Source organism: Pyxicephalus adspersus, chromosome 1, assembly GCF_032062135.1.
Source record: "Pyxicephalus adspersus chromosome 1, UCB_Pads_2.0, whole genome shotgun sequence".
Lineage (NCBI taxonomy): Eukaryota > Metazoa > Chordata > Amphibia > Anura > Pyxicephalidae > Pyxicephalus > Pyxicephalus adspersus.
Genome location: NC_092858.1, coordinates 15,228,100 through 15,250,451, shown reverse-complemented (window position 1 = coordinate 15,250,451; position 22,352 = coordinate 15,228,100). Strand labels below are relative to the sequence as shown.

General features: G+C 39.4%; 2 protein-coding genes across 4 annotated transcripts in view; one reads left to right on the top strand and one right to left on the bottom strand.

The window, feature by feature from the left end:
* Nucleotides 1-8,698, bottom strand: part of CEP57 (centrosomal protein 57) — a 19,509-nt gene extending 10,811 nt beyond the window's left edge. Inside the window, exons 1-5 of one of the 2 annotated variants that reach the window (XM_072402820.1) lie at nt 8,393-8,698; nt 6,005-6,152; nt 2,442-2,621; nt 1,289-1,410; nt 580-687 (exon numbers count right to left, since the gene is read on the bottom strand). In XM_072402820.1, coding sequence (XP_072258921.1) covers nt 580-687; nt 1,289-1,410; nt 2,442-2,621; nt 6,005-6,152; nt 8,393-8,422 — 588 coding nt within the window. In that variant the 5' untranslated portion in view covers nt 8,423-8,698. The remainder of the gene's footprint in view (nt 1-579; nt 688-1,288; nt 1,411-2,441; nt 2,622-6,004; nt 6,153-8,392) is intronic. The other variant, XM_072402810.1, reaches the window with a different exon arrangement.
* A 304-nt stretch (nt 8,699-9,002) lies between these two features.
* Nucleotides 9,003-19,550, top strand: FAM76B (family with sequence similarity 76 member B). 2 transcript variants are annotated; one of them, XM_072402771.1, is made up of 10 exons: nt 9,003-9,495; nt 11,291-11,355; nt 12,201-12,255; nt 12,881-13,036; nt 14,297-14,499; nt 14,829-14,876; nt 15,498-15,578; nt 16,920-17,070; nt 17,968-18,069; nt 19,219-19,550. In XM_072402771.1, exons 1-10 carry the CDS (start codon nt 9,412-9,414, stop codon nt 19,306-19,308), a joined length of 1,035 nt encoding a protein of 344 aa, XP_072258872.1. In that variant the 5' UTR covers nt 9,003-9,411; the 3' UTR covers nt 19,309-19,550. The 2 variants fall into 2 exon arrangements, with proteins under 2 accessions (XP_072258872.1, XP_072258880.1); XM_072402779.1 differs by having other exon boundaries at nt 9,004-9,495; nt 16,935-17,070.
* Nucleotides 19,551-22,352: the final 2,802 nt, after the last annotated feature.

Here is a 22,352-nt window from a genome sequence, read left to right as displayed (position 1 = left end):
AGGGCATGTAAGGGAGTGCTCAGTCCTATATCTAGGGCATGTAAGGGAGTGCTCAGTCCTATATCTAGGGCATGTAAGGGAGTGCTCAGTCCTATTTCTAGGGCATGTAAGGGAGTGCTCAGTCCCATATGTAGGGCATGTAAGGGAGTGCTCAGTCCCACCAACATTGTAAAATAAGTAGCAATACATTGTGTTGGATTACCAATACCCATCATTGTTCCAAAATTGTCACCCAAAACAATCATGAACAATAGTTTTATCTGACAGTAATTGCACATGTCTTAAAGACTACACCCATTAGAGGAGCCTTGACACATCAATGTGACTTCTATATTTATTAGCAACATATGTAGCAAAAACCTGTTTTTAATACAGGTAGTTTAAACAGGTTATTCTATTCCTGGCTCGCTTGAATGTGTGTTATGTTATGTTACATTTTTGGATGTGAAACATATCCCCTAGCAAGCCAGAACATAGTATTTTGCGCAACAGGAAGACAAGAAAGAATGCGATTGGTTGCCTAGACAATTATTTACCAATTCTGAATTTAATAGTGGACAGTATCCAGACAAGGCTTACCTCTGACACCACTTGTATTGTAGTTAGCTTCATGTATTCTTGTTCCAGTTTATCTAGCTTTTCTTGCAAATTAATTTTCTCAAGTGCTTTGTTACTTTCAAGGCTCACCTACGGAAATAAGAATGATTGTTGCATGGTAATTCGTGTGGATGTTTCTGATGAAGAATGTTCAAGAGTGGAAGTAAATGCCATTAATGGAATATTACCAATAAGTTTCTCCTAAATTACAGGGAGGTTTCAAAATAGACAAACGTAATTTATTTGTTCCAATGTTCCTTGTATGTAAACAATAAGTCATTGTCATTAGTCAATAGTCATTGTCTTGATTACTGCTATATTTTCATACATTGGCCCTGATTTATTAAAGCTGGAGAGTATAAACTTTCATCAGTGAAGCTGGGTGACTCAGCAAACCTGGAAAAGATCTGGTCCAGAATTTAAAACATTTGCCTGATTAATAAATCAGGCCTACTGGATGGAAGTCAATTTATCAGCATCAGCAAATTGTTCAAACACAAACAAGGAAAAAACATACAAATTGCATTGCCTTTTTTACCCACACACCATGCCTTATTTCTTTATATACAAACTTTGTTAGGATTTAATGTTATTAAACTGACCAAAATATAAATAAAAACATATAAACATATATAATAAAAAACAAAAAAACACTATTCCCCTCATGCCCTTGGCACACTATTGGATTTACCTGTCTCTGGAGCACAGAGTTCCTTTCGCTCTCTGCATTCTGTACTGTCTTTTTCATGTATTCCAGCTGTTTCTCCAATAAGCTGCATCGGGATTTTGCAGCCAACAGCTGTCTGGTAAGATCTAGGAGAAGCAAAGAATAATAACTAATATGCATATGACCAGACTACACAATATGATCGGGGTATTTTGACAGCTGTGTCCCATTGGAAGGAACCACCTTAACCCTGTCCTCTATAAACATCTGCGGAGTAGAACATTGCTCTACACGCTTAGAAACATCTTCTTATAGTGTAATCACCATTTTTTGGATTTTTAGCTCACTTTCAGACCCAGCAGTCTAGAACCATAGTGCTTGGACCCTGATCGTTAAACTAAAACCTCTCACCTGTCTGCAGCATTGTGGTCACAGTACCAGCAACATTCACAGGTGCAGGCTGCCAATTCACAGCTCAATAACATTAATATATGTTACAAATGCTAAGGGGTTATTGTGGTCTCCCTTTTCATGACACCAATTCCCACCAATTATTCTCTTAGTGTAGATATGTGCAATAACTGTCATTGAAAAGGATATTTCATGATTCTTTACAACAACAATAGACTGCAGGATGCATGAACGAGCGCATGTGCTTACAGCGCTGTCCTGCCTAATGGAGAAGGGAGAACAGTGGAGCGGCACGCCGCTGCACTACCCCCCCTTTACTTTCATTAGGATCGTTTGTCATCTGTGGATCTGCCAGGACGGATGAAGAACGACGAACGCTGTACACCCATCAGATTCTTGTCCCATATTAGACTTGAGTCGATTATCGAACGAGAATATTCTGATGTGTGTGCGTAGCCTTAGTGTCTCTGGTATAGGATGTGGGATTACATACTCCAAATAAAAAAAAAAAAAATCAAAGCAGAGGATTCCTGCAGTGATCAGATATCAGAGCATTACAGCAGCTAAAGACAGGTTAGGAGAAATCTGAACATTTTATGTAGTAAAAGCAAACTTTGAGGAGTTTACAGATGCAAATATGGTGAACATTGGAAAATGCACTTCAGAAAAAGGAGAGGCAAGAGAAATGGCTGAGCTGCCCCTGCAGTCAAAACAGAAAAAGCACAACTGGAACCTGACTGCTGTTACTATGTCCCTGGCACTGTACCTTTATTCTTTTTAGACACATCGTCCACTAGGTTGTCCTTAGACTGCCTTTCCTCATCCAGCTGCTGCCTATAATCCGTAGACTCCTTTGCCAGTTTCTGTATGTTCTCCTCGGCCTTTAGCCGATCCAGTTCCAGCTGGCGGAGCTTTTCCTGAAGATTCTTTAAGGCAGAGATTATTGCTGTAGAAATAAAAACAAATACTGTTTGTTTGTTGTCAGGATTAAATCCTAGGCTCAGAAACAAAAAATAATATTCCTGTTAAACCATTATTTATGTTACAGGAAATGTTTTCATTTTAGGGCAAATTCACCCAACTGCATAGAAAGCAATATACATATATACTTTGTAAATAAAGTTAATATATTAAAATCTTGTTTTATGTATAGTTTGTACATATGGACAGCCTGTATTTGCATACATTGTATGCTTTACTGCACACATCTTTAAGTGCATCAACCCGCTGAAAAAAACAGAAAACCATCACTCTACATATGGTTAATATATCTTAGCAGATGACTCAAATGAATTGAACTTTAAGAAGATAATATTTATACTAAAACTAAAGAAAAAAAAAAGAGAAAAAGAGAGCATGAGAGAGAGAAAAAAAGAGCCTGAGAGAGAGAGAGAAATAGAGAGAAAAGAAGAAATAGAAGAAAAAAAGAAAGAGTATAAAACCTCTGCAAAGTTTACATATACCATTTGCAAATCACCTGTTTATGCTTTCATGTAGTCCAGCAATGTCTTCCTTCTAAAGTTTTCTTACCCCTTCAAATCCATCACTATTTTAAGCCCTGGTATCTTGTTTTCTTCCACCTATCTATATAGTACAACTTCTGACCCTTCATTATTCATGAGGGGTTCTTACCCCTGAAAACCTTGTTAGCCAATAAAAACACTCTCTGCTCTGTTATTAATATTTTTATTAATAATAAACAGGATTTATATAACACCAACATATTATGCAGTGGTGTACATTAAATAGGGGTTGCAAATGACAGACAGATATAGACAGTGACACAGGAGGAGGAGAGGACCCTGCCCAACCTAAGGTCTGTTAATAAATAAAAATGATAAAGTCAGGGACCCTTCCTGATGTTTACCTTGCAATGAATTGTAATGATTGTGATATTTTACCCCCTTTTTGTTCCTTTTCTTGCCAGAATGGTAACTAACCAAATAGCTACCTTTCTAAACCTTTTACCCCTGAGCAACCCTTTAACTTCAGGTGTTAGGGATCCCCTGCTTTATTGCATTTTTGGGCAATATGCCATTTGCATTGGTTGTCATTGGGAAGAATGCCCAATACATTGAATACATTAGTGGACAGAATGCACATTTGCAGAAAGCTAAGTAGGCCCTTGTTTTCATTAAGCCAAATGGTGTTGGCCTCAAAACTTTGCAGGTACCATCTTATGGGAGGTCAATGTTCCACGCCTCAAGAGCCCCATAGAAACAATTGGAAGAACCCTAGTAACCCCTGGTTGAGAATGGCTAAATTTTAGATCTGCTTTAAGGGGGGGCTAAGCCAAAACCTTTATTTAAATTGCTTGTGTGAGCTAATTGCATAGGTCTTTGGAGTTTGAAATGGACATCTATGGGCATCCCCCTCCTATTGTGTGCTACTTCCCCCTCCTTCTAGATTGTAAGCTCTTTGGGGCAGGATCCTCTCCTCCTCCTGTTTCACTGTCTGTATGTGTCTGCCATTCGAAACCCCTATTTAATGTACAGCTCTGTGTAATATGTTGGGGCTATATAAATCTTCAATAATGTAAATAATAATATGGACTCTGTACAGTTACCTTGACAAGAACACCCAATAATTCCTACAAATTGTAAAGCTCACTGATGTAGGACACTAAACAGGCCAGGGGTATCAGTTTCAATAAACACCGCTTGCTTCTGACACAGCACAGATGTTACTAGCACAGCAACTCATACATAATTCAATTAGTACTATCAGTATCCAACTCTGAAATTATTTATACATTTAAAGATCAAAAGCAAAGTTAACTGATAATCAATCTAAAATGTAAAAGCTGCTTAAAACAGACAGAAGACAATAAGCACAAAAAAATAAAACATTACAACAATCATAACGTGCGTGCATTTATTACTTTTATTTTAGTTTCTCTCCAGGGATCCCGAGGAGTTCATCCACCTTCAGGCTGGTAATAGAAAGCAAAGTTTTTACACTAAGATTTCAGCATTTATATTACTAACGGAGTTGATGGTTGCTGTATTGTTTGTGTTTTTTATTCCTTTATTTAGAAGGCAATGGTAGACACAAACCATAGTGATTAGATGGGAATACAGCTAGTAGAGTTTGAATACCTAGTCAATTAAATCCACAATACAAATCCTACAAATTGATGTGTTTCCATCCAATCATTGTCTTTAGTGACTGTCGAACCTTTGCTGCTCAGCTAACTAAACAGATGACAATGCTTGAACAATCAACATCTGCTCTGGCAAAATGAGTCTGATATATTAAAGCTCTCCAAGAATGGTGAAGATAAACTGTGAAGATAAATCATGGAAGATCCTGGGTGATCCAGCAAACCTGGAATGGATCTGGTCAAGGATAAAAATTATTGCCGAATAACAGCAAGTGATTTTAAGAAATCTATTATTATAATTATTATTATATAGCGCCAACATATTACGCAGTGCTGTACATTAAATAGGGGTTGCGAACAACAGAGATACAGACAGTGACACAGGAGGAGGATAGGAACCTGGCCAGAAGAGCTTACAATCTCGGAGGCGGGGGATGTAGCACACAATAGGAGAGGAGAAATGGATTGGTGGGAAGTAGTGAGGGTTTAGGAGACAGAAGAAGACTGGTAGGTGAGGTTGAAAAGACGAGTTTTGAGTGCTTTTTTAAATGAGAAGAAAGTAGGAGCAATCCGAATAGGACAAAGAAGACCATTCCAGGTCTAGAAAAGTCTTGTAGCTGTGCATGTAATGAGGTTATGAGTGAGAAAGGTATTAGTAATCCATTCCAGGTTTCCTGGTTTGCCTAGGTTCTTCCGTGATAGTTTATCTTCTCCAGTCTTGGATAACATTAATAAATAAGGCCCACTGATTGGTGACTGGATTAAAGTGGAACTTTGGCATCAGGCAGGACCTTATTACAGACAGACAGGCGATGTCCTTTCTGAAATAAGTTTTCTTACCTGCCTGATCGCCGCCCATCTGCTAAATTCGCTGAGCTGAACAAATGCTCGATGCCAGGGACAGAATGGGCTTCCCATGCGGGCGCTTAGACAGAATGAACTCTGGTGCGTCTGCACAGCAGTTACATCATCCCAGTATGGCCAATCAAGATGCAAAATGAAGAAAAGAAGGGATCAGATGTTGATCCTGTGATGGAATGGGAACAGAGGAGTATCCCCAAGGTTTAATGGGACTCTGATACCTTTGTAGATAAAAATGCTGACATACATTCTTAAAACGTATTAAAATGAAGAAATGGCTTGGATAAAAACTGTGACACATCTTCATCATTACATAACAGTGACTTACTACTAGATAAAGAGATGACCTGTACGATAAACGTTACCTTTGCCATTGCTCTCTGGATAGGCGTGCACTGGTCTGTCTGGAGACCTCTGGATATCAGAATTTATGAACGGCCTTCCTCTGGGGTAGGAGGAATATGACGTGCTGGACTGTGCACCTTTGAAAGAGTCAGGGAACGAACTGTCCAGCTATAAATACATGAAGAAACAAAATAAGCAAATCATATCCGAATGGAGAAAAAATAGATGCAGGAAAATTAAGCAGACATAGCGGAGATATAAATAATATATATATACCCAGCACAATGGCATTGCTAGCATTGCATTGTCAGTCCCATGAGTGAATACGTTAAATTTATGTCAATGCCTTTTCATCCATTTTTTTTGCAGTCACATGACCCTGTTAATCTCCCTATCTCCCCAGGTGATGGGCACATAATTTAGCGGAGCTGACATGAAGGGAAGAAGTTACATCTGCTGATCCCAAAAAGCAGAAGGGGGAGAAGCTGTACTGGTTGGCCCTGAAAAGGAGTTACAGTAATGCAAAGTCACAACATTTATTTCCAACCAGAGCTGTATTCATTTTCCTCCAAGATCCTATATTGATGATGGAAGAGTCATACTGATGTGTAAAGTCTTCTCCAGCACATCCCAAAGATTCTGTGTGGACTCTGTGGTGGCCAATACATGTTTTGAAACGATGTGTCATGCACCCTGAACCAGTTTTTTTTACAATCAAAGAATGAAAATACCTGGTATTGTCATTTTAAAATATACAAGTGCCATCAGGGAAGAGAAAAATGTATTAATGGCAAAAACCTGGTCATTCAATATTCAGGGTGTCAGCTGACCTCATTTTGTGGGCATAAAACATTGCTGAACCTAAACCTGATCAACTAAAGCAACCCCAGATGCCCCCCATAGGTACCACCAGATCATAACACTTAACCCTGCCCATAGACACCACAGATAATACCACTGTCCCCCCTCATAGGTACCCCAGACCATAAGATTGCCCCCCCCCATAAGTATCCCCGATCATACCACTGCCCCACATCATGGGTACCTCAGATCATACCACTGCCTATCGTAATTGGTACCCCAGATCATACCACTGCCCTCCAATCATAGGTAACCCAGATCATACCACTGCTCCCCCCCACTCATACATACCCCAAATTATACCACAGCCCCCCCACTCATACATACCCCAGATCATACCAATGCCCCTCCTCTTAGGTACCCCAGATCATACCACTGCTCCCCCACACATACATACCGCAGATCATACCACTGCCCCCCCCCCTCAAAAAAGGTACCTACCCCCAATCATACTACTGCTCCCCGCCTCACTCATAGGTACTCCAAACATTACCACTGCCCCGCCCCCTAAAAGGCACCTACCCCCGATCATACCACTGCCCCACCCCATGGATACCCCCAGATCTTACCACTGCTCCTCCTCATTGGTACCCCAGACCATAACACTGCCTCCCTTCATAGGTACCCCCTGATCATACCACTGCCCCCCATGGGTACCCTAGATCATACCACTGCCCTACCCCTGCTCATAGGTACCCCTGATTATACCGGCATCCCCCTCATATGTACACATGATCATAATACTGCCCTCCACAGTATTTTTTTTATTTTTATTTTTTTGCCCAGGCACTGTACATTCACATATTAGCTAACCCCAACAGGATTTATATAGCACCAACATATTACGCAGCGCTGTACAATAGGAGTAGCAAATGACAGACAGATACAGGAGGAGAGGACCCTGCCCCGAAGAGCTTACAATCTGAGAGTTGGGGGAAGAGTCATAGTTGTAATAAAACTATCCAAACAGTCACCTACTATGCCTCCCTATTGGTTAGTGAGATCTCTCATTAAAAAACCAGAAACATATTTAAAATGTCACCCTATAATGACCTCTGTCAGTGCATTGGGACAGCACCCTTAGGACCCAATCACACTTTGTTTCTACGTAGATAAAGACACAATACAAACACAAAGGCCCCATTTCTGCTGATTCAGCGCCCCCCATGCAGTGTTACTCTACATATACAGGAGGGTTGTGTTACCTTTGTGCATCTTGCAGAACATGTGTCAATGGCTGTGCATAGAAGTGTGACAATGTGCAATGTGATGCAATGAGGGGGCAAACAAATACACATTTACAATTCTTTTGTGCATTTTGGCGCAGTTTATAACATGAATGCAAAACAAAAAGTGAAAGAGGTGTGTGTGGCCTATGGAGTGACAAAACGTCAGAAAACAAGAGGAGATCTAATAGAAGAGGACTTGGTGTAGCTTTGTGCACCACAAACAATGACATATACATATATTAGACGGACGCAAGGTATGCCAGAGCCCCATAACTCCCAATGCCCCTGTTATGTCAATATTCACAGCCCTCATCTCACCATCCTAGGCTGTAGCGTTGTACCAGACATCTCTTCCTGTTACCAGACAGCCCCGCCCCCTCCGCTCATACAGGTGGGCCAGCCAAAGGCTCTAATGACGTCATCAAAACACGGCTACCAGCATGTTATTGACAGCCGCATTAACCAATCACATTTGACTCCACCAAGAAGGCGCTTTAGGCTCTGGATTTCCAGACTGTGGTGTCTGCTGCTATGTATATCACTATCATGAACGATATGACCCCTGTAAAGGCTTTCACTAAGTCGCCATAGTTGGCCACAACTACTAATCGCACACACAAAGCATTGCGCATCCACATCGCCTTTGACCAATAATAATCCATAGACAGATTCCTCCATTCTGTGTTTTCATTGGCTCCAAAATCAACCAATTGCTATCAAAGCTGCTGTTTTCTTTCGAACGCTCTGATTGGTCAAAGTTCTACATTCCGAACGTCTATTGGTCGGCCAGATTCAAACGGGTGTTTCCCGCTCCGGAAGGAGAAGCTGCCATTGGCTGCTGCGGCCCTTCCTTTGTCGTGATGCAGATTTAATAGCATCCGGTTCCAGCGCTCCGTGTTTTTTTTCTTTTCTAAAACAAATTGTCTTTTTGTGAACTGTTTGTGAACTGAAGCGCTGCTGGTTTACTATTAAAGTGAAGGACGTGACTAGGATAGGAGCTACCCATAGAAGAAGCTTAGATCACCGCTGTACGCAGCTTTTCTGTTTGGATTGTGTAACACTAAAGAAAAAGAAGACGGGCGGGCGCTGGGCACAAAAAAAGCAAAAGGAACGGATGATAAAGGAACCGGGCGGGCGTCACAAGCTAAAATTAAAGGGATCTGCTATTGTAGACGGGCGCGTAAGCCAGAAGCACCTCGAAATTTTGTGGTTGACCCGGAGCGGTCGGCCAGTTTTGTTTCTGTCTTCTACTCCTTGCCGATTGATCCTGTGTTGTGACCCGAAGCGGTCGGGCAGCTTTTCGTCTCTCCCCTCAGCAAAGTGAGCGCCGGCGGAGGATGGCCTCGGCTCTGTACGCCTGCACCAAGTGTCACCAGCGGTACCCGTTCGAGGAGCTCTCCCAGGGCCAGCAGCTTTGTAAGGTGCGTTCGCTCCGCCATCCTACCCCCGTGTGGGGCCTGGTGGGCCTTTGAGTCACGGAAGGACGCTTGTATTTCATCACGGCCTGCGAGGACCGGAGCAAACATGGCTCTGTTGCCTATAGCAACCAGTCAGCCTTTATCTATACAGCTCATCTCCATCTTTATTATAAAAAGTGTGCGCGGAGACCGAAACCAACAAATTATTGCGCTGATCATGTCTATTAGCTGCTTGTTCCATTCAGGCTCCTGAAGTATCCTGTTCAACCTGTAGGAAATGGCACAGTGGGAGCTTTGTATATATTTCTACCATATACACTTCACAAGAGGACCTGTATAAGCAATCTATAGCTCATTTATTTTAAGCATGTGAAAAGCCGGGACCATATTTTATTTTTCTGCCTGGATCAGATTCTACTTCCTGTTCTGGTGACACAATAGGAAGTGATAGTCAATTCCACTCTTAATAATCAGCCAATGGCACATAAGAGGAATGGGTGGTAATTTTAAAAATTGAATGGGCTTTGCATATGGGGGCACCTGGTGGTTTACATCTAGCCGGCACCGGGGTGTTGGCGGCATTCTTTAAATCCATCGTCTTCCTGGAAATGATCATCGCCATCTTGATTGGCTGTGGCACTGCGCAGGTGCAAGGAATCATTCACACCTGGCTCATGCAAGGGAAGCATGGTTTCCCTGGCAACCAAAGCTGCGCATGTGTAGCTCAGCTTTTTCACGTTTCATCAGGCAGGTAAGATGGGTTATTGTAGAAGGGACATCACCTGTCCTGTTCTGCATTCACCACCTACCTCATCCTGTATTGTGTAAAGCCAGACTACAGAACTTCAGGTGTCCACCCATAGCAATGGGTCACAGCCATTATCTTTATTATCACCATTTAGCTAAATGTAAGCTTGGCACCAATGACTAATAGCCAATCATTTACTGGTTTAACACAGCGGTCGCTAACCTTTCAGACCTCACGGACCACTGGATTCATTATTTTAAATCCCGCAGACCATTATTATGATATTTTTTTATAAAGATAAATATGTTTGTAAAGTAATGATCTTCCTAATGGTGCCTGACAAGGACTGTGGAGGTTCTGATTCGTTGATTGGCTCATAGTTAAGTGAAGTATTATTATTTTTACTATTATCATTAGTTGTATTATCTTTGGTATTACTAAAGAAATACAAAATATTAGTTTGCTTTTTCTCCCTCATTATGGGTTTATATCATTTTAAGACCAAACAAGAAATGATAGTTATCAAACTATTTGATGCCATTAAAATAACAGTTAAAGAAAATACACATGTAAGGTCATACTTGCCTAAAAGATCATCTGAGAACTAAACAAAACAATCTGATGAGAATCGGTATTGGCGGTGCGGGGTGACTGTTGTAATGGTGGAAACAATACTGAAGCGTACAGCTCGGCATCGGTTGCCTCATACAACTTAATACTACATGTCACTCTATGCCTCTCTTGTTTTTCTGTCTCTACTACAGTTCATGAACTTAGGGCAATATAAAGGCCAAAATTGTCATTCAGAATATAATAATTTATTATATCATTATTAAAACATAAACATTGCAAATAATGTCCAGATTTTTTTATGGACCACCAAAATTTTCTCAGGGACCTCCAGTTGATGGCTGCTGGGTTTAATGTCTGCCTACATTATTGTCTGGCCTCCAGTGAAATTCTTTGTTTAGTTTTGTGGGTTTAGTTTCTAAAATACTTGCTATGTTTTGTTTCTTGTGACAATAACTATTTTTTGTTGTTCATTTTTAGGAGTGCCGGATTGCTCATCCGATTGTAAAATGCACCTATTGCCGGTCAGAATTCCAACAAGAAAGGTAAATAGTTGCGATGGTGTAAAACGCCAAACTTCCTGTTGCTTAGTATGCGCGCTGGTTCCTAAACTGGTATAGTAAAGTGGAATTAAACTTCTAAACCTAAAGTGCATATTAAGCAGAAAGACTTTTTATTTCAGAAGAGTCCTCTGCAATTAAACTTGCCTGTTCGCAGTTTTCTGTACAATGTACACCAGGGGAGGGCAAACTTTTTGGCTCAGGGGTAACAATGAGTTTTTAAAATCTAACAGACTGGCTTCGTCGTTTAGATGAATGGGGAATGTTTGTATGAACTGATATATATTATGTGTAAAAGCAGGCAGTTTTTTACAAAAGCCCATCAGGCGGTAGTTTGCCCATGTCTGCTGAACACTGAGCTGCTCATGCGTGATGCCAGGTATCCCAGCATACCCCAAGCAAACGCCTGGGTACATTTTAAGCAGACCTCTGTGTTGTTGCTGGTATGTTCTGTGGTCATAATTGGCACTTCCATCATTTAGGAAGTGTTTTTAGTGGCTGAGTGTTTAGTTGTAGATGGCATGAAGTTGGCCCTGCCAGAATAACTGCCAGGATGATAATGGCAACGTGACTCCCTGCCACTGCTGAGGTCAATACCTGTGACAGTCGTTGCTGGATATCCCTGGATGGAAAATAGGTCTGAGTGGGGAACTAAACCTCGGGTTACCTTTGCATGTACCAGTAGTGCATGGATGTGGACACAACAAAAGTTTGGGCGGGCTGTGACCTGGGCCGTGGTTGGCAACTGCTGTTCTAGATGAAGATCTTGTGAATTATGATTATTCTTCTGGATGTGCCTGTTCTGATTTCTTGTATCTTTGTTTTTCCAGTAAAACCAACACTATATGCAAGAAATGTGCGCAAAATGTCAAGCAGTTTGGAACAGTAAGTTTGGATTTTTGGTTCGGTATTAAATATTATCTTGTATCTTAGATGTATTAAATATATAAGATATCTGTGGCTCCCTGCGGCATCCCATTTCATCCTGGAGAATGAGACCTTCAGATCTTCTAGACCTGAGTGCTTACACTGCCAGTACCAAACAGAGCTTATGCCCACACAATATCTATAATAATATATTTGTGTGCAATAGCTGTAATCTTAAAGTAAAATCAATACCAGTGTCTTATATTGTAACTTAAACCACTTTCTCGTTTAGCAAAAGTACTCTCCTGCCATTTTTTAGCCTTGCAAATTTGCAGTCATGTGACCAGTTTTTGGTTACTATGAGCAGCCTTTAGGTTTGTGTAGACAGCTGTCTCTCTCCATAGTCAGATGACAGACAGATTTTATACCTTCAATTTAGATTGTACATATTTGGTTATGTCCCTGTATAGTATGTATGCGTGTATATATAGTATGTATGTGGCATATAGAATATCTGCACATTTTTAAGTTAAACAACCAAAATAGTGTGTATTATTTATGGTTTTTGGCACAAAGTTTTAAATGTAAGGATTATGTCACACAGTTCTTTTGATTGAAATGTCCATTTTTTTTTTCTTTATAGCCCAAGCCTTGTCAGTACTGTAACATAATAGCAGCATTTATTGGCACAAAGTGCCAGCGTTGTACTAACTCAGAGAAAAAATATGGACCTCCTCAGACCTGTGAGCAATGCAAACAGCAATGTGCTTTTGATCGGAAGGAGGAAGGAAGACGAAAGGTATGTCAGGATTTTTTCCTGTGATGTTTATGTTCTTGCTCTCTTTAGACACAGCTTGGGTTATTTTGTGTTATCTCTTTGCCTTTCTTTGGGGAAATTTACAGGCTGTTTCTGACTTTTCTGGAAATGGTAGTTACCGGTAAGTCCTATAAATTTTCTTTTCTTGTCTTTTACTTTGAGCAAGAAGGCAACAGGTAATGGCCAACCTCCTCATCTGTATACTAATCCCTGGTCAGTGACTGAATGTATTCTATTCATTGGATTAACAGGACAATGGAAGCCTGTTCATGCCATGTTTCATTAACCCCCCTGGCAGTCTAATTGTGTCAGTATTTTTATGTCAAAAGCAGGATATTGTTTTGCGTAGAAATTTGTTGTTTAATATTTTAAGTTCCCGGGTATGATAAAGTTTGAAACATAAATCATAGATCATAATACAAATATAATTAATAATGAAATAACAATTTATTTTATTAAAAAATGAAAAAAAAAATTAATTTGTCCAAACAAGGGTACAATAATAGATAAACCTTTGGATTTTTTTATAACCTTATCTCTGTTATCAGTATGCTAAAAGCAGATTACTATGTAATCTGCTTTTAAATTTCCCGCCAGGCCTCGCCTCCCCAGCATACCAACGCCTCACATCGATCAAGCTGCTGGATTGTGTGGAGCAGGTTGGAGTGTGGCTCGGAGTTACCGCTTTTTGGACATAAAATTCACCCGAGCCACATTTGGGAATACCGCCAGGGCGGTTAAAGCGTTTATCCAGCAAACATTATTTTAGTTATGAAGACTAGTGAGGTAAAAGGCCCCCATCAAGTTGTTTCCTATGTACAATTGGGGAAATATCCCTTTCACATCCTATCCTTGGAGACACAGCTAGTTAAATTCCCAAAGTTGAAATCATTACTCCTCCTAACACTTGGAATAAGTGTCCATATTGGAAGCATTCTTCTAACCTCGTTCTGGTAACAACTGTAACTTTTAGTTCTTCCCATCACTTTCTGTCCCCTGAACATTTATCATCAGTACAGATAGAGGGATAATTCTCCTTGGTTGGGAAAAACATTTCATGTAACATAATATTCATATAACATTGTTAGTTTTTAGGTAACTTTTTCTCTTCTTTAAACTTTAATTCAATATCTATGGCTTCATCGGAACTAGTCATCTAGAAATGGTTCATCTCTGATCTGTGCTTTATTGGCTGGACCAGACACTTCAAGATACATTTTTTTTTTTTTTTTTTCTTAATAGGTTGATGGGAAGCTTCTTTGCTGGCTTTGCACGCTGTCCTACAAGAGGGTTCTTCAAAAGACTAAGGAACAGCGCAAGAGTTTGGGCTCCACCCATTCCAACTCCTCCTCTTCTTCCCTTACTGAGAAAGACCAACATCATGCTAAACATCACCATCACCACCACCATCACCATCATCACCGGCATAGTGGCAGCCACCACAAGTAAGCCTCCTTCTTCCTGTCTTGTGATATAGTTTGCACGTACTGACCTTACCCCAATGTTTCCTTAAATTTTAAATGTAACTTTACAGGAAGAGGTGTTCTGATGTAATGTAACTTTAAGCTTGTATTGTTTAAAAGCAATTGTGCCCTTTGCCACATTGCAAAAGAGCACAAAGTTATTTAGGGTAGGGGAAAAACTGCAAGTAAGGATCTGTACCTTTAACTTGGCTGGTGACAGGGTCTTTCGTGGCTGGGTATTTTTCTTTTAAATAATAAAATAAGTTATTTTTTTTTTTTCCATCAACTAAATGCTGTTTTCTTGTTTTTAGAGTTAGCAGTATAAGCCCAGAACCAGAGCAGGGAATTTGGAAACAAAGGTAAGTTTATTGAACTGTATGTTCCTTTTTCTCTTTTACAGGTTCTGATATTATAGCTTCTTTTTAGTTCTAAAGCTTCAAGTACAGGTAGTTCCCAAGTTAAGGACATCCAACATACAGACGCCTCCTGGATACGAACAGGGTTTCCCTGGGGGCTTGATAGGGAGGAGGGGGCGGTTTGCATTACTTGCAGAAGAAACCTTTTTCTAAACACAGCTGATGTTGTGGATGATCTTGAGTGGAGCTGATCTGTAACATCTTGTAACTCTTTATCATAGTACAGCTTGCTCAAGAAGTTCATGAATGTCTACACTCCATAAGGCTTTTTTTATTTTTGCTTTATTTGTGATAAGCTCACAGTGTGGTTTTTTTATAGTAACGATAACCTCACTGCCTAATAATGTTGAGACAAAAATCTGTTCTAATTGCATTTATTAAAATAATGTACCTGTTCGGGCTTACATACAAATTCAACATAAGAACAAACCTACAGTCTCTATCTCGTATGTAACCCAGGGACTAACTGTAATTTGAAATAAAAAAAAAAAAACTGTTTGCAATGCTTGTTTGTTATATTCTGCTTATATATAACAAAAACATTTTACATTTTTTCCACCCCAGTCATAAATCCACTACAGCAATTCAGAATGAACCTCCAAAGAAAAAGCCCAAATTGGAATCAAAGCCATCTAACGGAGACAGGTATGTGTAGATGTTTTTATTTGGGTCTTGGTGGGTTTGATGAATTCATAGTTATCAATCTATTATACAGTCCCACTACATGAGCAATGATGGTGCAGAGGTCCAGCACTTCCAGTTGTCAGAAGGGTTTTGCAGCATATATATCAGAATGCAAGACCCAACAATCCTAATTTATCTCATTGTTATCTGTGTTCAAAAATGTTTTCCATCATAATAAAGCAAATAATCACAATGACAACAAGGATTTTGCTGAATTTTTCCTTTGAGCATACAATTGCAGTGTCCTATGTCACAGATATCCTTCCCTAATGTCCCACATACTAATGACTGAAATGAAAATCTCTCCTAGTTTGGCTTTTTTCAATGTTTGATAGTATATGTATTTACCATTAATTGCAGTAAGTGACAGTAACAGTAAGTGAAACTTTACTATGTTTTATAATTCTTTAGTTTCTGCATGCTTGCGGAACACTTTAATTGTAGGCCCACACTATACATAAGGGCAGTACGGGTAAACCAGATTTAAAAAGCCTATTCATGTTAATGGAGCACCATACACATTGTACAGCTCAGGAGGGCAACAAAAGCTTTCGCTGCTGCCTAAAGCAAAGAGAAATCCATAGGGTATCATAGACTACACACCTAAGCTGGCATATTTCGAATGGGCCTCATACTGCTTACTAAGTTGTTTTTAATGGACGGCTTATAGCAATATTCATTGTCTTATTATAAATGAAATTTGTAGCTTGTCAACTGTTGACAGACTTTGAGCAAAATCTATCCCACTTGAGAGCTTTCACACCACACAACTCTCAATTGCTGTGGAAAGACCTGTAGAGGCAATCATGCTTCTGCATTGACAATGAATGAATTGCAACACATGTCAGATTGTCAACCAAGACGAGCTGTCATTCTTGGTATCATTGGACCCCTGATATCATTTATTAATCCGTCCTGGCAGATAGATTGCTTGTGCTGCTTGCTTGTGCCCCCTCTTCATATCATAGAATAGGTCCTGTGGGTACAACACTCATTTGTTCATCTGTCATTTGAAACTATTACGAAAGAATGTTTCCAGTGACTGTTATCCTACATGTGTACATAGCCCAAATTAGGCAGTAGTGTAAGTATAATATTGGCCAGGGGGGCTTCCCAGCACTCAAAAAAACGAGTAAGCTGCTTGTCGTTGGGCAAAATCTTTATTTTTACGTAAGGTTTTTCCTAGTAATGTTAGGAGTAGTTGTGCTACTTTAAATTGTGTTGAAATAAATGTATATCTGTCAGTTTGTGGTGTGAAAAACATTCAATTATTCGGTATTACAATAAATATTCAAATTCCAGCATGTTTTATTTTAGTAGTTCAATTACTCAGTCGACTGACAGTGGTGGTACAGACAACTTTGTCCTAATCAGCCAGCTGAAAGAAGAAGTGATGTCTCTGAAACGTCTCTTGCAACAAAGAGACCAAACAATTCTGGAAAAGGATAAAAAGGTTTGTACAATCGTGAGCCTCAGTTTCTCCAAATGATTTTCCTTTTGTAGAGGTTTACTTGCATGACCAAATCTCAGGTAAAGGGAGAGGACTTAATGTGAGGCTTCTATATCTGTTTCAATGTTTGAGCTAAAAACAAAAATGTAATATTTGTGTTGTAAGTTAGAACAGGTACATTATTTTATAAATGCAATAAGGATTATTAGATGTTTGTCCTAACATATTAGGCAGCGTGGTGTTAGTTACTGTAGAAAAACCTCACTGTGTTACAAAGCAAAAAAAGAAAACTTTATGTAGCCTAGACCTTCATTTAACTTCTAGAGCAAGTTGTGCTTTGCTATGGAAAAAGAGAAACAACTGCAGAGTTTGTCTTGGTCATTAAAGAGTTACAAAAGGCTGCAGAAATCTCCCCTGCCTAAGATTATTCCAAACCTCAAGTTTGTTTATCAAAGGATTTCTTTTGCAAGTCATGCAAACCAACCCGTCCCCCTTAAAGCCTCCATCCTGCACATAGCGAACAGGGAAGCCCCGATTTCCTTAACCTGGCAACTACCTGTATGGAGTATTGGCTCAACATAGTGGTAAAGGGCTCTATGCATTGACGTTGGAGGGATAGCTAGGGATATATCGCTAGAGGGATGTTAAGAGGGATTAGCTAGGGATATATCACGGTCTCGCTGCACTGTTGCTAGCAATCTAGATTCAGCATTGCTCTGGGCCTCAGACAGACTAACTCACAGAAGTAAACTAAAGGCTGTCCCAGTGGTTCTGCAGCTGGCAGTATGCCACTAGTCTATTGTCCATTGTCAACTTATTATTTTTCCTTTTGGGTTCAAGTGAAATTGAAGGCCCTATTAGTATCCACTAGATGTTTAAATACTTTTGTTTTCTTTAAAGCTGACAGAACTGAAAGCTGATTTCCAGTACCAAGAGAGTAACTTGAGAACAAAGATGAATGGCATGGAGAAAGCCCACAAAGAATCGGTTGAGCAGTTGCAGGTAAGCATTCCATTCCCAGCCATAAAAGGAATATAAGTGCACTCGCTTTCTCATGTATATTTATTTTATTCATACATTTTGATGTAGACATGCATTCCTTGCTTTTAAGGTAGCAGGGTTGGAAGAATCAGAAGTGGTACAAATAATTCAAGCATGTCTAAAAACACAGTCCAGACTGTTGTTGAAGACTTGTTAGAAATCTGTTAAAATTCTAGGATAATCTGTTTTTTAGGTCTGGGGATGGCTAGTATAAGGTCCATGTCACACTGGCAACTTTAAAGTGGTTGTTTGTAGCAGCTGGAGAATCGCTCTACAATAAAAAAAAAATTGCATTTAATTAAATGTCAGTGGTTAAAATTCTAAATGACTTAAAATAAATGGCTCATCCGCTAAGTTTTTGACTTGGTAGCAGTTGGAGGCATTGATCCAAAAGACAGTTTAGGTGGCTCCTCACATTATCCAATGGAGCTGCTCATGATCAAGGCACATTGATTTCTGTAGCTAGTTACAAATCCCCACAGAGCACCAGACGTTTGAAGCTGCTACAAAGTTGCTATTGTAACATGCCCTTAGATCCCTGAATGTGTTCACATCCAATACCATTCAGTGATCATCTGCTGCTACTCTTCTGGCCCCTGGGTACATATCTACAAAATGCTTGCCTTTAGGAAGTCCCCATTCTATGTACTTTTAAAGGGATGTGTCTGCCGTCCCATATGACTGTAGGAGAACACTAGGTTGTGTCCATGGAAGTGTCCTTGGGCCTGAAAATGTCCCAAGATGCTTTTCATCTCAAACTGTAACGCACAGCTGCTCAGTGAGCATAAGCTAATATATCTATTTAATGTACAGCGCTGCGTAATAAGTTGGCACTAAATAAATCCTGTTTATTAATATCTAAATTTCCAATTTAAAATGTTCGGCGTTAGTTCCCTAAATGCATTCACATAAAGACAAGTCTGTTTTGAGACTGCTGCACAGGATGATGCTGAGTGACTTTCCAGGGAACGTAATGTAAAATTCCATGTTACATGACCACCCTTCCTCAACAGTTGAGCCATGCTCATGTTGAAAGTTTCCTAATGACATTATGTATATATAATTGTATATTGTATGAAGTGTCCTAATCCTTTATTTTTTCCCTTTTAGGGCAAAAACCGGGAATTATTGAAACAAGTCGCTGCTCTGTCTAAGGGTAAAAAATTCGATAAAAGTGGCAGCATCCTGACCTCCCCTTGAGGACCTGTTTTAACAGGAGGACGCAGTGTTATCCTGTGAAGCCCTTAAAATGATTTGTCACAAGGGAATCTTCATTATTTTTTTTAAGTATATTTTATAGTCTATACAGGACTCAATAATGATAAACCGCTCAGACACAACCAACTTCAACTGGCTTGAAGACACCTCTCTGATCCACTTCAGCTATAGAGGAAGAACATCACTTTCAGAAAAAGCATAAGGCAATAAAATGAAAACTTAGATCAGCAGCTGGAGTTTTTATTGGCGCTCACATTTTTATGAGCTCTTTACATTTGCTGTGACAAATAATTTTTTTCCCTTTTTATTTTTTTTCTTGTATAAATAAGGTTTAAAAGCATTTTTTTTTAATATAATGGCAGGTTTAAGATGGGTGTTAAAACCTCCGCCACAGAATTAATTTCTTGGAAAGGGGGGATGCCGGCTGTTTCCCCTTTTTCTTAAAAAAGGGTAAAAGGGTACTCCACCCAATAAATTTGGGCAAGAGAGGGTAGTTAAGGCAAACTTTAAGACCCCCTTCTCTTTTCAAAGGCCATGCCAATCTAATCAAGAAGACCTAATGGGTCCTAATGGTTAGAAGGAAGTTTAGAATCAGAATAATATTTTGAGTAAGATATTGACCATATGGAGGGGCCGTTTTAATGTTTCCATTTGTAATCCTGTTCTGTGTATTAGGTTTTCCCTTGGCTAATATATTTGTATAACTATGATTTTTTTATATTCGCACAAATTCCTGTACAGTCATGCACACAAACCTGAATGCTTTATTTTTTTTTTTCCTGAAAAATGAACCTATAAAGTTCTATATTATGTAATATAGTTCTCTGAAAGTGAAGAATGTCTTTCAATCTTTTACATTTACAAAATTTAGGAAAATATTATTATTTCATGTCGGTTGTCTCATTTTATTATATTATAAATGTAAATATTAATACTGCACTTGTATAATACAATGTTTGCTGTGCTTTGACAGCATATACACATAAAAATGTCACTGGAAGCAATCATTTATGATCATTTCAGTGACAGATAAATGAGTGAGTGCTGTACACACAGCACCTGTTCTATGGAGAGGGGAGGGTGAGTGGCACCCCGCTGTGCTCTCTTCCTTTGACTTGTATAGCGGTCATTCCTGATCGGTTGTTCATGGTCCGGTCCTGGCACATCCATGAATGATGTCAGGCCACCATTATACACCTCAGGTTCTTGCCCGAGACGAGCATAACCATTCGCCTTGGGTGAGTCATCTGTGTGTGTACATAGCCTCTGCTGGGGCCTATGGCTTTCCTGTGACTTTTTTAACTTTGTATGTGTAATTTTTACAGCTCTGCAGCAACAAAAAAATGCTTAGGTGGCCCTTGTCTCCATTTTTTTGCTGCTTGTACTATATTAAATGTATGCAATTATTCATTTTCATTCTATTAAAATGTAAAAAAAAAAATAAACCATTTTTCATTTTATTGAGTTGTGAACAAAAACATATATGCAAAACGATCCATGCATTCCCTTTAAGAGAAAAATTTAGGTAAGATAGAATTAAAATTTTTTTTTGGTATTTTTTAAAATTTACCCAAGGAAAATTATTACCCCAAATCCGATGGGGGGAGGGCAAGCCGGGCCTTTGTTCCCCAAACTTCTTGCCTTAAACTGTTGGGTGGGTTTCTCTTTTAAAAGAAAACTACTGTGTAAATGACTTCAAAGATTTATCTATTAAGTAATTTGTAATTTTCTTAGGAAACTCCTCATTTCTCTCTTGTACAGTGCCTGCGGGACAACAAAAGGTGTGCTTTTGTAAGATCTGTTGTGGATTTTTACTTGCAAGTGCCTTTGGTGTATCTTTTAATTTATAGGAGTGCAGGGGAGGTGTGTGTGTGTGTATATACACAATTCTTTCTATGTATGGAAACGATTATTTTTAATTTTTTTTTTTTTTTGTACAGGTCATAGATTTATAGGATTTAGTACATTATCTTCCTCATAAAAAAGGCTGATCTGTGATTTACATCTTATTCATTTCTATGGGTTTGGATAGGATAGCTTCAGCCCCGATCTGTCGGGATGGACTGTGGGTGGCTATTCAGTTTTATGAATAATTATAAAAGCCCCTCACCTTTTTTAGTTTTAGGAACCACTTGTTATGTCATCAAACCTCATATAACTCTTCGTTCTTCAGTTGTAGATCACTGATCAGATCCTAGAAGAAGATTCGGTCCTTTTTAATGTTTTTGTGCCATAGGGCCATAATTGCTATAATCATTGCTGCCCCTTTTTTTAGTGTGGCCTAACTAATGGAAGGTATAACCTCCCCGATGCCTGAATGATATTATCTCAATGGCATTATATTTACTTACCTCGTATTCCCTTACCCTAGAAAACATAGGACAAAACCATACAGGTGACTATCTTTTTACTAACAACGAGCCCAACATATGCAGAACCCTTACAATTGATTATTGTATTAGTGGAGGGGGGCACCTATTCGTTATGGCTACCTTTATGTGTCACAGCCATATATTGACGAATTCCAGAAATAGGACCACAGCAGCTTTGTATTATGTTTGAGAAAATGGACCTCTCCCATCATGCATTGGCCAAAGTCACACACAAGCAATTCTGTAGCAGCTACTTATTTGCTTGTTTTTGTTTGAGTAAAAATGAATTGCGGTCATTGAAAGGTGTCAGAAATACTAAGCACAGAAATTTGAGTTTTAATAGCGTTCAAAGCTTGCTACAGATTTGCCAGCTTCAATAATTAGGTGTTATCGAGTACAGCTAGTGATGATCATGGCACGCCAGTGATTTGGTTCTTCTTAGATATAAACTGTATTCGGCCACTGAAGCCAGCTGAAAACCACAGAGAAGTAATTGTTTCCAGTCTCTGCTTCAAATATGCTTGTGTAACATGGACCATGAGCCTTATTTATGCATCTGCTAATAGAATGGCATACATTGCAACTGCAGATGAGCTGGAACATGTTTAATTTTAACTGTCGCTTGAATCATTAATTTCCATGGCTTGCCTAAAT

What these genes read in the sequence shown, in the direction of transcription:
- FAM76B (XM_072402771.1), top strand. Translation starts at nt 9,412, where the DNA reads ATGGCCTCGGCTCTGTACGCCTGCACCAAGTGTCACCAGCGGTACCCG. An exon ending in AGGGCCAGCAGCTTTGTAAG is followed by an intron (nt 9,496 to 11,290) that starts GTGCGTTCGCTC and finishes GTTCATTTTTAG; the next exon opens with GAGTGCCGGATTGCTCATCC. An exon ending in AGGAGGAAGGAAGACGAAAG is followed by an intron (nt 13,037 to 14,296) that starts GTATGTCAGGAT and finishes TTTTCTTAATAG; the next exon opens with GTTGATGGGAAGCTTCTTTG.